The sequence below is a fragment of the Rhinolophus ferrumequinum genome, chromosome 5, assembly GCF_004115265.2.
Source record: "Rhinolophus ferrumequinum isolate MPI-CBG mRhiFer1 chromosome 5, mRhiFer1_v1.p, whole genome shotgun sequence".
In the NCBI taxonomy this organism is placed as follows: domain Eukaryota; kingdom Metazoa; phylum Chordata; class Mammalia; order Chiroptera; family Rhinolophidae; genus Rhinolophus; species Rhinolophus ferrumequinum.
This window is the reverse complement of record NC_046288.1, coordinates 63,259,163-63,276,641: the sequence shown is the minus strand read 5'-3', so window position 1 is coordinate 63,276,641 and position 17,479 is coordinate 63,259,163. Positions and strand designations below refer to the sequence as shown.

Genomic DNA, 17,479 nt, shown 5'->3' with positions numbered 1-17,479 from the left:
TTTAATTGAAAATGTTTTGCTAACAATTATCCAGGCTCTATTTATTAAACAAACCTTTCTTTAGACATATATTTATGATGGTATATTTATCAAAGATAAATTGTGATATATAATTTTACCTAACTTTACGGCACTATTGCTATCTCTGTTCATTTTTATGCCAGGATCCTATTTTCTAAGCTATTTCAGTTTTATTGTACACCTTAATAGTTGGATGAATAATACTTTACAATTATTTTAATTTTTATGCTCCAAAACATTTGCATGTTTTCTTATCTGTTTACCCTTTGGAGTGAATTATCAAATCATTTTTGCCAAGTTCTAAAAATAATTCTCTTTGGAATTTTGAAGAGAAATTACATTAAACCTATAAATCAATATAGCAGACTTTACATGAATTTTATTTCTCCCAGTAAATTTCTACAGTGTTATTCATATAAGCCTCCACTTCTTGTGTAGGTCATTTTGTGGTAGTTCATGTTTCATCTTTTTAGACCTGCTGATGTCGTAGCTTGCTACGTTGCTGAATGGTAAGGAATTTGAACTGTCCAATGTGGAAGGGTGAGGTAGCACTGTGAGGCAGTAAGTGTCCCATACAGGAGAGTCAAGGAGAGGAAAACTTTAGAATGTGCACAGTGGAGGAGACTCCAGGCCACCTTTGTCAGAGGCTAACTCAGATTACAGTGGAGGTGAATGTCCCTCCCCCTAGACTGCTGTCCTGTTGGCCACAGCCCCAACTGAGGCAGCAGGTTAGGTGATAGCAGCACTTCCGGCAGTGTGGGTAAGATGGGCCTTGCCTATTTGAGAATGAGAAGGACTGTGCCTGAACTAGGCAGTCCTCATTTACACAGGCCATTGCTAAATCCAAGAGTGTCCACAGTTTGAAGGACTTTTGGTTATAGATTAAGAATCTGAAGTCATACAACTGATTCCCGAGCCACTTCTGACACGCAAGCTCATTACTTTAAACCATAGCCTGTCCAAAAAGAACACAAATGATAGAATTTGAGAGAAGACCAGCAATGGTGGAAAGAAATCTGTTTTCATTTCGATCGTTAAACTGAATATGCATGAAGAGTAACTATAAGGATCCTAATGGAAAGTTTTATAAAAAGAATCTCATTTGGCAAGAACACTTTACTGCTGGCTTATTACAGCTCCCTCTTTTGGTATGTGTATTTTCTGGACAATTTTTCAAAACGTTCAGTATACTGGAGTATTACGAAGTCTCTAATGTGTTGCTTTAGGCACTACATTTCAAAATAAAGTTTTTAACTAAGCCAATTAAATTAGTGTGCTTACGAAACTATTCTTGTGGTTAAAAGGAATTTGCTTATTAGTGCAGGCAACTTCTAACGACCCCCCCCCTTACCCATTTGCTTGTTTTATACCATTAAGAGTTTAATGGTAATATTCTTCGAAACCTCTCACCTTTTATGTAAATCAAGTCTGAAAACATTTTAATTAACATTTTCTGTGCAAGGAAAATTCTCAAAACAAAATACATCTCCCCTTGTGTAGCACCCTAATTTGCTGTTCATGAGCACTCATAAATTCTCTCTCATTAACACACAGTCTCTTTAAATACATTTTCCCATTTGTAATTTTCACTCCCTTCTCACTAAATCACTTCTAAATATACACAAGCACACTGTGTATTAATGGTAACTGTCAAAACCGGAACCAAATCTTTATTCAAATAAGTTAGGAGATTGTTACCATTATTTACCATACAATCATCTGAAAAGTTAACACTGCCCAGTGATTTGACCATTAACATTAAAAGGGACAGACTAGCAACATGAAAAAATAACCAGCAAATAAAATCACGTGTAGAAAATAACAGAAGTTTAAGTTTAAAGGAAAACTGTAAGTCTCTCATCTGCTTATCTTAATGTGTAAATTAAAATATCAGTTGCATTAATTTAGTCTGGCAGATATACAAATATAACTTGGAAGCACTTAATAATTAGACTATAATTTCATAACCTGAGGTCACTGTGATAAAAATAAAATGTGTTCAGTGTCCTTAAAGAGCACTGTATTTCTGACAAATGCTGTACGGTCTCACTTACATATAGAATCTGAAAAAGCCAAATTCACAGAAGCAAAGTAAAATGGTTGCCAGGGCTGGGGGGACACAGGAATGGGAAGATGTTGGTCAAAGAATAGTTTGTTATGCAGAATGAGTAAGTTCTGAAAATTTAACGTACGGCACGGTGACTGTAGTTAATACTGTGTTATATACATGAAATTTAAGACAGTAGATCTTAAATGTTCTCACCACAAAATCAAGCCTCTGTGAGGTAATGGATGTGTTATTTAGCTTGACTGCAATAATCGTTTCACAATGCCTATATACATCAAAGTATCATGTTGTGCAATGTAAATATAAACGATTTTCATTGGTCAATTATTTACCTCAATACAGCCTGAAAAAATTATTTCAAATATCAAAAAAAGCACTGTTTCTCAGACAAGCTCTTGATACCATCACTTTCCACCAGTTTATATGTATTATTTTAGATTGAGCCGGATGATCTTTTCAAAAAGACACAAATTCGTAAAACAAAACATACTCTGTGTTAAGGGATACAAGATTCCTCATCTCACTTACAAAAACAAACCCTATGAAAAAGTCACATCTTCTTGAAAAGGCTTCCTTATGGCAGATTTTAAAATTCATATCAGGTTGAGGGAAAAAAACATAAAAAAACTGAACTGTATGGATTGCCATATTTGAAAATATTTGGTACTATTTAAATGAAAAAGATGTATCCTCTTTAAATAAAATTCTGTCCGCAAAAACACCTACTTAAAGTAGTGCAAAATCATTGTTTTTGTAGGTAAGTCCCAAAAAGAGCCTCTGAAGTCCAACACCTGGGAATGAATTCGGACTCTGTCACTTTCAGGCTATGTGATCTGGGACAAGTGATATAATATCTTGGTAGGTTCCATTTCTTATCTGTAAAGTGGAAATAATAATTGTACTAATTCCATAAGGTCATTGTAAAGAGAAAATGGGGAGATCCACATGAAATGTATAGAACTCTGCTTTTCGTAGTGTAACCACTCGAATGTTTCTTGGTATTAAGACTGCGCTGCTATTACTACTACTGACTAGTAGCTGTTTCTAGCAACCTTCTGCTGCTACACAACGCAAGTGTCAGTTCCTCAATGGGACTAAAACTTTCAGGTTGATTTTTAAATACCCTAAGCAGACATTCACTTACAAAAGTGACCCTTCACCAACATATTATGTATATGATGGGTGAGAATTAAGGAAATCAGTCTAACACAGATCAAGGAGACGCACGGACAGAAACCAAATAAAATTCAATCAGATTTAGTTGTAGATGGCTAGAAAAATCAGCCATGACATCTAGCGGTTACTTTCACGGATGCAAATTTCAAGTTCATGAACCTTAAAATCTGATGTGTTCAGTTCACATAAGCTATTTCTTATGTGCCTTACTTCTGCAAACTCTACTCTTCCTCCACTGAAAAAACGGAAGAATGATAATAAGTGATAACAATCACTTGGTACCCGCACAGTCTCCCTTCTGGGTCTATCAGCTGGAGTAACAGTAGATAACACAGATCTCTGAATAGAGGGATGAGGGCTGCAGAATTCAGCGCTGTCTCACCAGCCTCCTGCCTGGACATTCCACTGTCCTTGAAGGAAGTGAGGATGAGATGCATACGCAAAGTAGGAATGCTACTAAGATTTATTTATGCCCACATGTGGAGGCGTCACAGTGGAAAGAACATACAGGGAAAGTGGTCAAAGCGTGTGGAGAGCTCAGTAGATGCCCCACAAAAAAATAGGGCCACAGAGCTTTGGGAAGCCACCTATCAACTCATTCTTCAGAATATATTAACAGATGTCACTAGTCTGGTTTTTCTTTGTACATCTCCACAAGAGAACGTAGTGAAGTACCATACACTTAAAGGATGTGAGCAATGTTGACTCAAGAGAATTTTATAATTCAACATAAAAAAGTGTCTCTACGTCCTGCTGTCATTCTACATTTTGAGTAATGGTGTGGCTATTGCTTGAAGCTCAAGGACATAGATCTTACTTTACTGTAAACGCCCAACGCAACTCCCACCCAAAACTGGACAGAGGAGTAGCCAGATAGCTCAGTTGGTAAGAGTGTGAGCTTTGAACAGCAGGGTTGCTGGTTCGATTCCCACATGGGCCTGTGAGCTGTGCCCCCTGCAACTAAGATTGAAGACAGCGAGCCACCACTGAGCATCCGGCGGGGTGGATGGATGGCTCAATTGGTTAGAGGTCGAGCTCTCAACAACAAGGTTGCTGGTTCAATTCCCGCATGGGATCGTGGGCTGCGCGCCCTGCAACTAAAGATTGAAAATGGCGACTGGACTCAGAGCTGAGCTGCGCCCTCCACAACTAGACTGAAGGACAATGACTTGGAGCTGATGGGCCCTGGAGAAACACACTGTTCCCCAATATTCCCCAATTGAAAAAAAAATTATGTATAAAAAAAAAAAACTGAATAGAGAACATTTATTTCTGTCATCCTAGGAAGCACTGTACTGACTGACTCTTCACAACTCCACAGCAAACTTTCCCCACATCCCAGGCAAACACTCTCTTACATCACTATTAATGGTTTTACTTCATCTTAGACTTCTTACAGACAGACTCATATGGCACTATTTGGTGTCAAGCTTCTTTTGCTCAACAAGGATTTGAAGAGTCATCCGTGTGGCTGCATTAGTATTCACATATTTTACTGCCGAGCACTATTCCATTATATGCATCAGTCACTCTCCTATTGATGCACACTTGGAATGTTTCCAGGTTGCAGCATTTCTGTTAATAATGCTGCTTGTAAACATTCTTGCACAAGTGCTTTTTGTGGACATAAGACCTAGGAATAGAGTTGCTGGGTGATGGGGGAGATGTACCAATAACCTTATTGGTTATTGCAATAGTTCTACACAGTGATTGTGTGATTAGACACTTCCGCCCCCAATTTATGAGAGTTTTAATCACCATCCTTGTCAACATCAGGTATTGCCACTCATGATTTTAGTCATTTTAGTTGGTTTTGGCCAACTAAAAAGAGTAAAATAGCATCTCAGAGTTTTAAATTGCATTTATTAATTTCCATTAAGCTAAACTGTAACCGCTTTTGCCTTAGGGCATGAGACATTCTCTCAATCTTACTGACTGAGATGCTGATTGATATGCTAGTTTACGTAACATATTAGACTTTTCTTTAGGACTTATGTCATTCTCTGCCCTAAAAAAAACATGAGGTGCGCAGAAAGGACATATACATAATTCTTTACTATGTTCCTGAATGCATCAATGTTATATCCCAGAGGCTGAAAGAAATCCTCAGCTTACTAGCCATTTCATTTTATTTGCTACAGGCCTTGACTTCCAAGAGCAGGGCTGAGAGAGGTCTACAATGACGTTAATACCCACACAAACGTGTATGTATTCAAATACTACATGTACAGATACCTTCATATCCTTGTAAAGAAAGAGATATCCATCTCGTAAAACACAATATCGGTCTTGAAACTTATTTCCAGACAAGATTTTAGATGGTTCTTCTTTGATTTTCAAGGTTCCCTCTTTGATACTTTCCAGGGCTCTCCTCTCTGTAAAGTACAATATCACTTTAGTGAGTTAGGTAACTTTTCATTTATTTGGAAGAGAATATAAAACATTTCTATATTTTCAGTTCTGATAATATAAAGTAATAATTTGTTTCCTACCATTGAGAAGCCTATAGTTAATTTCGGGGAACACCACGTGTAAGAGGGGTGCTGGACAAGCCACAGATCCACTGACCAGATCTATTTATAATATACAGGCCTGTCAACCCTGCCCAATTAGCTATTGGCTAATAAGCATGTAAAATGTGGTCAGTCTCAATTGAAATGTACTGGAAGTATAAATTATACCAGATTTTAAAGACTTAGTACAAAAAAAGTAAGAATATCACAATTTTGTAATATTGATTACATTCTGAAATAATTATATTTTGTATATGTGAGTTTAAATAAATTAGTAAATTTAATTTCACCTGTTTTATATATATACATATATACACATATGTATGTGTGTGTGCATATATGTGTGTACGTGCGTATATATATGTATACGTATATATGTATATATATATACATATATACGTATACATATATATGCTTTAAGAACTGAAGGATAGTGGAAAGAAAAGGAACCTGAAGCTAAGTAGACATGACATTGTCAACACGACGTCGACCTCTGTTTTTCCTGTAAAATAGGAGTAATGTTGCCTGTCCTGCATTGCCGTGGCCCTCGTATTAGATCATGTCCACGAAAGATGTTGCTGAGACACTATAGCAGGATTAGGACCTTCAGCAATTTCTTGGTATTAAGGTGACACAATTTTAAAATAGTCATGCACAGCTTCTGAAATTTATAAAATACCTTGAATGATTTTAGAAAATAGGACTCCTAATATTAAACTTAACAATCCCACAGTTTGGGAAAAACCTTTCCTTATACAGAAAAAAAAAAGACAGATGTTCACAATTATTAGTAGCATAAGAAAAAAGTTTAATAGAAATAACCTAAGCATAGAATTATTGCTTATAACACTGATATGGAATGAGCATGGAATGACTACCTGGAAGCAAAAATTTCCAGGATTAATCACATCATGGATCCTAACAACAAATAAACAAAACTACTTAATAAATCCCAATCATTTTCATCATGTACAAACTTGCCACAGGTAACATGCTTTTAATCATATTGTCATACAAAAATAGGTTCATTTGAGGTAGTTTGTGACTTTAAAATAATTTCTGAATAACATACTGCCAAAATGGTCTTGTGGTACAATCTGTTAATATTCAATCCCATAGGAAAATATTTTAAATGATGGTTTATAACTAAATAACTACTATTTAAATGAAAAATAACATTTTTCTAAAAGACTTAAAAGGCATGTTTTAATACAATCAAGAAGAAATAAACATATAAATCAAACTAATATTCAGTGAAATTCATATTACATCAATTCATTTATAGCTTCATAAATTATTGAGGGCCTCGCACACACTTGGAACGAGTAATATGCAATCGACCAGACACAGGTGGTCTCCCTACTTGCAGGGCAGTGTTGGAGACAGTTAAACGGGCAAACAAACAATGCTTGTATATCCTGATAGAAGTACAGCAAGCAATTTAGAAAACTTTGGGTGGGCTTGGTGATTCAGCTGATTTAGAACAGAAAAGAGGAGAAAGGCATTTATAACATTGTTGGTTTAGAAATAGGTAAAGCATTTTTAAAAGCATTAAATTACAATCAAGTATGAGATAGATATTATGTATTGCTGAAGCCAAACTCTATTCACACCTTCTGATTGTAACTTTTTCATTTGGATTTTTGTTCCTATTAATAAACCTTTCAAATTTTACCAATGAGAAATAATCCTTTTAATTCAAAGAAGAAAAAAGGAAAGAAAGACATAATCCTATGTCCAGTGTCTATGCAAAGCACTCATAGGTCAAAGAGAAACAGGCTTAGGGGAAAAAATATTGTTTCTGTCCCTGGGTGTATATTTGATCGACTTCATCATATGTAATTGAGTATATTAACTAAATCTTGGAGCATATATTATTAAGGAACTCAGGAGGAAGGCTTTGAAAGGAATATATGTTAAGAAGGAGTGAAGAATAAAAATAACTTTGAAATACGAAGTTTTATAATAAAGTTGAGGATTTTAAAGAATTTCTAAAACCTGTCCCAACTAAATTTCTGTCTGGTCTAAAATGTTAAAATAAGTAGCAAAATTACTCACCACTTCCAGAACAAAATGAAGCTACATACACTGGGGAATATCGTGCATAACAAAACTAAGGTTATGCATTAAACAGCTTCCATTCACTTTCCCAAACATTTTCAGTACCACTTGGTCCCTCAACTCTGGGCTACTTCACTTTTAATGTTTCCTCTTCCTCCACCTCATCCTAGGCAGAAAGCTTTTTAAGATCCTTTGCTCCAGAAGAATCTGGTTCAGTACAAAGTTCACGCCAGCTGTGTTTACCATACCTGCTATCCAGACCTTGCCCTTTGGTCTGGAGGTCAAGTTTCGGCTATTCAGATCTTTGCAGTGGGATCTCTGCTTTATAATTCTTGCAATTCCGGCCAGAACTCCTGTGTCCATGCTATGCTGGGGGGCTTCTCTCTTCCTTGGAAGTTTGCTAACATCTTAGTTCTTCACAGCACATGGATCTTTCTAGATGTTAAATTTTTCTATCTCCTAACTTCAGAGCCCTAGTATTTCTAATGCCACATAAGTTGCTTTCATGGCTACATCCTTTACTATAGTCATTTAATATACATTGCATCCCTCTGAGTCAACCAAAAAGAATGATTTTCAAAAAGAATGATTTCGAGGAAAACAGATGATCATTCCATTTCGAAGATTTTGTAAAATTCACCTGTAAAGCCATCTGGTCCGGGGCTTTTGTTTGTTGGGAGCTTGTTGATTACTGATTCAATTTCCCTGGTAGTAATCAGTCTATTCAGGTTCTCTGTTTCTTCTTGAGTTAACCTTGGAAGGTTGTATGCTTTTAGAAATTTATTCATTTCTTCCAGATTGCCTAATTTGTTGGCGTATAGTTGCTCATAGTAATTTCTTATAATTTTTTTGTATTTCTGTCGTGTCTGTTGTCACTTCTCTTCTTTCTTTAATTTCTGATTTTATTCATTTGGGTCTTCTCTTTGTTTTTTGATGACTCTGGCTAAAGGTTTGTTGATTTTGTTTATCTTCTTGAAAAACCAGCTCTTGGTTTCATCGATCTTTTGTATTGGGTTTTTGGTCTCTATTTCATTTATTTCTGCTCTGATCTTTATTATCTCCTTCCTTGTACTCCCTTTGGGCTTATTTTGCTGTTCTTTTTCCAGATAGTTACATCATCAGACTGCCTAACGCAATATACAGATTCAACGCAATTTCTATCAAACTACCAAGGACATTTTTGACAGAAATAGAATATAATCCTAAAATTTATGTAGAACCATAAAAGACCTCAGATAACCTCAGCATCTTGAGAAATAAGAACAAAGTGGGAGCTATCACGATACCTGACATCAAATTATACTACAAGGCTATAGTAATTAGACAGCATAGTACTGGCATAAAAATAGGGACATAGATCAATGGAACAGAATAGAGAACCCAGAAATAAATCCATGCCCATATGGCCATTTAATCTACGATGATGGAAGCAAGAATTTACATTGCGGTCAAGACAGTCTGTTCAATAAATGGTGCTGGGACATCTGGACAGACACATGCAAAAAAATGAAGCTGGACAACACCCTTATACCATATACAAGAATAAATTAAAAATGAATTAAAGACTTAAATGTAAGATCTTAAACCATAAAACTCCTAGAAGAAAATATAGGAAGTTTACAGACATTACCCTGAGTAATATTTTTACTGATATAGCCCCTCAGGCAAGGGAAGTAAGAGAAAAAATAAATATATGGGATTATGTCAAACCAGAAAGCTTTTTTTCACAGTTATGGAAACCATCAATGAAACAAAAAGGCATCCTAAATGGGAGAAGATATTTGTCAATGATATATCTGATCAAGGGTTAATATCCAAAATTTATAAAAAACTCATACAACTCAACACCAAAAAAACAAACAACCCAATTACAAAATGGGCAGAAGACATGAAGAGACATTTTTCTAAAGAGGACATAAAGATTGCAAAAAGACTTATGAAAAAATGCTCAACCTCACTAATAATTAGAGAAATGCAAATAAAAATCATAATGAGATACCACCTCACCCTAGTCAAAATGGCTATCATCAATAAATCAACCAATAACAAGTGTTGGTGAGGATGTGGAGAAAAGGGAACCCTTGTGCACTGTTGGTGGGATTGCAGACACTATGGAAATCAGTATGAAGGTATCTCATAAAATTGGAAATGGAATTACCTTATGACCCAGCAATTCCACTCCTAGAGAAATCCAAAACACTAATTTAAAAAAAGATTATGCACCCCTATGTTTATTGCAGCACTATATACAATAGCCAAGACATGGAAACAACCGAAATGCCCATCGGTAGACAACTGGATCAAGAAACTGTGGTACATTTATACAATTAAGTATTACATAGCCGTAAAGAAGAATGAAATCATTACATAGCCATAAAGAAGAATGAAATCTTACCATTTGCAACGATATGGATGGACCTAGAGAACATTATGCTAAGTGAAATAAGTCAGACAGAGAAAGACAAATACCATATGATCTCACTTTTGTGGAATCTAAAGAATAGAATAAATGAACAAACTAATGAGAAACAGTCTCAGAGACATAGAGGAAAAACTGAAGGTTGATAGATGGGAGGGAGATGGTGAGGGGCTTGGAAAGCTCAATCGGTGACCACAAGATGGCCACGGGGACACGAAAGTCAGTTTGGGGACTATAACCAACAATGTAAAGATTTTGTAGGGATCCGATGGACACTTGTCTTATTAGGGAGACCACCTCAGGGATGATGTAGATGCCTGATCATTGTGTTATACACCTGAAGCTGAAGCTGAATAATAATGAATGTCAAATGTAATTTTATGTATATATATTTAAAATATATATGTGTGTGTGTGTATATATATATACACATATATATATAGTGACTATAGATGTATATGTATATCTATAGTCAGAAGAAGTGGGGTACAGCATAAGGAATAGAGACAGTTGGAATTAACGGCTGTATGCGATGTCAGAGGAGTAGTAGATTGAGGGAGGGGGGTTATCACTTTGTAAGGGGTATAATGTCTAACGATTACATTGTTTTGTACACCTGAAACTAATAAAAAAAAAAAAAAGTGTTAAAAAAATGAACCAAAAAAAAAAAATGCCAGGCAAAATAATACCACTCCCTTTACTAATTGTTTTCAAATATAGGTATTTTCATAAATGTAAAAAAAAAAATGATTTCATATATCATACGGTCCATGGTATAAATTCTAGCCATGGTCTAATATAAGTTACTAAAGCATGAAGTACTTCTATGGAACATGAATTTTTAAAGGACAAAAAACAGGGGGCACATCGTGTATATTTGCTGTTAATTAAAAAAGAAACCAGCTATGGTCATAATTAATGTATGAAATAAGACATTAAGTAAGCGACTTGGAAAACCATCTAATTTTTTTACAAGTGTAACAGATCTGAAGATTTAATGCACTCCCAAAGCACCTAATTCCTTCAGAGAAAGACTCTGGGATGTACCCTAGCATGCAGAATTTCATTCACGAGCTCTTTTTTTATCTTTCATTCCACTCAAATTCTAGTATACTGCTATCTTTAGGGAATCATAAACTCCTCTCCCCTTGGTGCTAGGACAAGGCAGGTTCAGCTGGAGTTTAGCTCTGAGGGATATTCAGAGTTAACACTGGGTAAGAAAACAGATTGGTAGCCTTAGTTATATCGTCCTGTAATTTTATTATTAATTAGGAAACCCTTAAAAATTGCATGTATGAACCAAAACAGAATCGCCAAATTTATTGAAACAGAACAGACATATATTACTGGGACAATGAAACTAATACACTTCCCTACCCCCTTTCCCTGCACCGCCAAGTTTTCCAAACCATTTGAAAACCTCAAGTTCTCATACAAAAACAGTAATTCCTAACTAGTGGTCCCCAATCCCAATAAAATAACTGATAAAAGGAAGAGGTAGGAAGATGCTGGGAAAGAGAAACAGACAGAGACAGGGAGAGTCAGAGAGAGAGAGAGAGAAGAAGGAGGGGAGAGAGAAACATACATCCAAGGACGATATTTCTAAAATATATATTCCTCCTTTACCCTTCACGTCCAGATGGCTAACAAACAATTCAGCCATTGTTCTCGTAGAATTTCTCTTAAGGGTTAAATTCCACTTCATTCCCAACATCATCACTCTAACCCTGTCTTTTCTACCTAATTCATTCCTGGATTCCTGGATTCTCTAACTCCATGTCCTGCTTTTCTCATGGCTTCAGCATACAAGTCCAGGTTCATGTGATGCAAATGCTGTTTCATCACCTCAATCCCCGCCCTGTCCAAAGCTTTACTTTTCTACTGTTTAGAGACTTATTTGCCTAACATTAAATTCCTGAACTTCTTTTCCTGTCTTATAAAAGGATAAATAAACGAGACTGCTCCTACCCATCTCTATTAAGATACTGAATTAAAATATAATATTTATAATTCAGTTGATCATAATACACTGTTTGGAAAACCTATTCTGGTGTTTATGGCACGACTCCAGTTCATCACTTGAATGAACTTGGTGGAAATCCCATGCCTCTTGCTTTGCATAAACTCTGTCTCCAATTCTGGACCCAACTCACCCCTGAAGATTTTTCTAACTACTCCAATCCATACTTGTTAATAATGCCTCTAAACTCTATGATATAATTTAGCCCTTGAATTCATAAAGGTCATTATTTGATGCATACCGTAATTTAGCTCTTAAATACATCATAATTTCCTAACTGCTTTTTAAATCAATGTGTGCTTTGGCTATCCCACCACCCTATGTGAAAACAAACACAGTGCAGTGACTAAGACATGCTCCAGAGCTGGAGGGCTGCGTCTGAATGACAACTGCATCCTCCACTAGATTCCAGGCAGTAATCTCTAAATCTCAGTCTCCTCATCACCTGCAAAATGGGGACACGTGCAGTAGTCATCCAGTGGACGTGGTGTGTACAGTGTTCAGAACATAGTAAGCAGCATGCCATTTCTTATTTAATTACTAGAGAACAGACATCATTCTTCTCTGTACTACTGAGTCTGTTAAGCAATATACAAAGAACTACCCTTCCAAAGATCTGACAATTTATAGGCTGAATTTATAAAACTTTAAAAAACTAAACTCTGATTTGTCCTTCATTGCAGTATGATGTTTTGTGACAGAATATATGGCAGTAACGCACGCTTCTCCATTTTCCAGCAGGTCATCTTGAGGGAGTTAAGTAATGTTTCCATGTCTCGGTTTTTCCATTTGTAAAACTCCTAGTAAGCACAGTAAGTCTTCATTTAACATTGTCATTTCAACTTTAAATGAAACACCATATAACGGAAACAATTTTACCATAGGCTAATTGATATAAACAAAAGTTAAGCTCCTATGCATATCAACATTATAATGAAATGACGTTGAACAAAACATTATTTGAGGACCTGCTGTACTAGTAAATAGCTTATTAGAGTCCTAGGGACATTAAATGAGACAGTGTATGCAAAGCATTCAGCCTAGCACCTGGCAGACAGCAAATGCATAGTAACAAGGAACTATTATTATGTAATATCTGTTCTCTCTTATATATGATTTGAGCAATGACAAGGGAATATACAACAACTGATTCTATTTTTTCATGGTCTCGATGCATCCCCATTCTTCTTTTGTTGGCAAAGATCATTTCCTCAGACGTGTATATTATCTGAAGAAATCCCTGGTTCCAAGTTCCACCCCTGCCCACGTACTCTAAATAAATGCTGAAGGAGACAAATGGGCATACAATGGCATGGCAATTTCCATGAGAGACATCCTCTTGAAAACATGCTAAAACCAAGTGATAATTGGCAAAATCTGTAGCCTAACATCTAAATATTTCTTCCCAATGAAAAAATCATCCATTTTCCTTTGTTTAATATTGACTTTATATTATACATATATTCTTTATAATTTGGAGGAGCAGAATTTCTGATAATTTCACTCATTGTACGACATTCACTCAAAATGCATTTTAGTAAAATTTAGTTCTACAACAGAGTAGAAACCAAACTAGACATCATAGCTGCTTGAAAGTAGCTTTTCCTCTTTTTTCGGAAAAGCTAAATATGTTCATTCTCCTATTCCCAGTCTGCTTTCCTTTATGCTACTTGCATTAAAGAGGCAATGTTTCATGGAACTAGTAGCCTGATGACATCCTTCTATAATTATATTATCCATAAGCAGTAAAATTGTAAATATAGTTATTATTATAGGACTGACTAGAAAAGTGCCAGTGATTCTATGCCATTTTATTGAAAATGCAGCAAACTGTAGAAAGTAGAACACTTTTCTATTCTGTTTTTACTATTACATTGAATTATAATTACTGTTCATAAAATAAAATTTAGTATACTAAATGGTATGTTCCTTTTACATTAAATTATGGTGTACTTTTTAGCACACTCTTAATAAACACATAGGTAACATATTAGACTTTTGAAATGTTCACATATTTTTTTAATTATTTTTTTCAGTTGCAGTTGACATTCATTATTACTTTATATTAGTTTCAGGTGTACAGCCTGAATTATATAAATGTCTAACCACCCGTTAGACATTTATATAATGCATGCAGTGATCCCCCCAATTAGTCTAGTGCCCACCTGGCACTATACAGAGTTGTTGCAATATTATCGACTATATTCTCTATGCTGTACGTTATAGTCCTGTGACTATTTTGGAACCACCAATTTGTATTTCTTAATCCCTTCATCTTTTTCACCCAACTCCCCAATCCCCCTCCCCTCTGGCAACAGTTTGTTCTCTGTATCTGTAAGTCTGTTTTGTTCTGTTTGAGATACAGTTTGTTCTCTGTATCTATGAGTCTGTTTCTGTTTTGTTTGTTCGTTCAAAATATTCACATATTTTATCTCGTATGATTTTCATGCAATTTTCTCAAGTAGGGAGTATAGGTAACATGATCTCCTTTTATAAATGAGAAAACGGTGTCTCACAAAGGTTATGTGACAAGGTTAGGAAGACTGTACTCGAACACAGTTCAGGTCTCCTAACACCTAACACAGACTGCTGTCTTCTACATGTAGAGATTTCTCTTTTACGTAATGGTCATGCCCATCATCACCACCACCAGCACCACCACAACAATAAATGCTCTGGTGCCTTCCTTGACCTCATGCATCATTTTACAGCGTTGAGCACTCTTATTCCTAAAACATACCCCATGGATGACTTCCATGACGTTGCTGTCCTTGTTTTCTTGTAACCTTTCTGACTATTCCTTCACACACCAGGCCTCTCTCGATACAGCAATCCCTTAAATGCTGGTAATTCTATGTTCAGCTCTCTAATGTTCTTATTTTAACACATAAAAACTAAAACCCAACTCATCCAAACCTGAATTCCGTGACCCCACCCCTATGTCACCAGAAACAGTAACCTCTTCTATTCTCCCTACCTTAATGTCTCAGGGAACATCCAAACCGAGACACTGAGGACTGCACACAACTGCCTTTGTAATAATACGAAGCTAAATCCCCTTTAGAAAGCATTCCCTAACTACCTGGATAAAAGGGAGTTTGCCAGTCTTGTGAAATTTTGTCAGTAACTTCCTTAGTCACATACTCTTCTATTCATTTATATTTTAAAAAATTTTACTCACCATATGCTTTTAGTAAGTAAAAGAATAAGATATGGTCTTATTATGGAAGAAAAACACATACAAGAAAAACTAGACAAGAAATGATTATTTCCTTGACTGAGAGACATTCAGTGTAAGAAAAGATATCAATGACTGCCTGGCTGAACCCCTTTCCTGTGCTTGAAAGCGCTCCATAAGCAAACATCCAGGCCTACACTAGTCCTTTATCCCACAGTGTGTTTATAGGCTTATATTTAAATAGCATTCATACATTTAGATTTTCTGGTCCTTGTGGGTAAAAATAATGTTCAAGTCCTTTTAATTCTCCACAGTAGATTCTTGCATGAAACAGGGAGCTAACAGAAACTTATCAATTGGTTTGCTCGGTACTGAATTATTAATAGAATATTAGAAGAAGCCAGGACATTCATACGCTATAGTGAATACCAAAAACTATCATCAATTTCCAATAAAATATTTCCATGTGAAATGGACTAGGTCTTACCCTCAACTTTTTACACATCTCTGGATTTAAAAAGATTTGATGGGGAGTGGAGTGAAAATTATTTTGACTAGACTATGCTTTATAGACTAAAACTATTTTTCCTGAAATTTTCTTAAGTCATTTGATAGTGGATGGCACAGCTAGCTTTCCAGGTCTGAATGTGCTGGAAGTAGCTGCATTTTGAACTATTCAATTCTAATGCAAATTTAATTCCAAAGCATCTGTCATATGCAGCAATCTAAATTTAGAAACCCACAGGGATCTATTATTTGAGTTACAGCTTATATCTTAAAAGGATTTCTTCCCCCATTGAGATCATTAAAACTTGATTCCCATGTATTACATTCTATTGAGGGTAATTTTAAAGAACTTTAGCACTTAAAATGAGACTTTAGCAACATAAAATTATTTATTCTGGAACCATCAGGAGCTACAAATTTATGGTTTACTTGTGACAGTATAAAATATAATGATAAAAGATGGTCTAATAAGATTAGCTATGACAAAGTCGAAACGACAATTTTAATGAAGTTTATTCCCACTATCTCAATGTCTCATTCATACTCAGGGGTAGAAAAGAAATTCGAAGACTATTTTCTTTCTTTTCAAGTTAGTTAACTGCCCATTACAATAATGACAATGGTGCAAACTGTTTCTAAGAAACAAAATGCTGCTTTTGAAAAACATAGAATTGATTTTTAAGTAGAGGCAACAGAAAATTAATTTACTGCCACATTCTTCTATAAAAGTACAGTATGTTACCTCATTACCTGTCAACGAAAAAAACATCCAGCCTAAGAGAAAGCTTATGAGTTTATTTGAGCCAAATTGACGACAATTGCCGGATAGCAAACTCTCAACGGATTGAGAAAATGCTCCAGAAAATGGCCGTTTTGCAACTTATTTTATACATTAGAATCAAAGGAGGAAGGTTACAAGAAATCCATTGCTTGTAGACTAAGGGGGTGGGAGAAAGCAAAGCAGGGAAATCTCAAATCTCTGGGATTGTATAAAAAGCAAAATGGAGACATACACTTCTTTTACATTGGTGTGTACAGGACAGTTAATAGCATTTTACAGCACATAGAAATGATATTTGGGGAACAAGATAACAATGAGAGATTTTGTAGTCTCCTGCTCTGGTGTGGTAGGTTGTGCCCCCCGGGGGAATCCAAAAAAAGGGATTACTCTGACATTCCAAAGGGTATGTATTCTTAGATGCAAAATGACAACAGATAGGCTCACTTAAGGTAAAGATTGACCTTTGTCAAAGAAGCCAAGGATGTGACTTCCTGCCATGGCCCGCCTTAGTTAGGAATTTTTAGTTCACACCATCCTATGTGGTTATTTTCAGTCTCCTGAGCTTGTCAAGTTAAACATGTGGCCCCTTTTCCGTCCACAACCTTAAATGAATGAGCAGAAATTAAGTGTTGGGTGGGTCTAAATCGATTCCCACTTGTGACATTCTACATTTTAAACTGTTCAGATCAAGTGAGCAAATTGAAACAACTAAAACCCCTAAATTACCCTGAACCC

At 35.8% G+C, this 17,479-nt stretch overlaps 1 protein-coding gene across 1 annotated transcript in view; it reads right to left on the bottom strand.

Moving 5' to 3' along the window:
• ARAP2 (ArfGAP with RhoGAP domain, ankyrin repeat and PH domain 2) overlaps window positions 1-17,479 on the bottom strand; it is a 183,153-nt gene that overhangs the window by 17,088 nt on the left and 148,586 nt on the right. Inside the window, 1 exon segment of the mRNA XM_033106382.1 lies at window positions 5,501-5,640. Within this exon segment, the coding sequence (XP_032962273.1) occupies window positions 5,501-5,640 (140 nt within the window).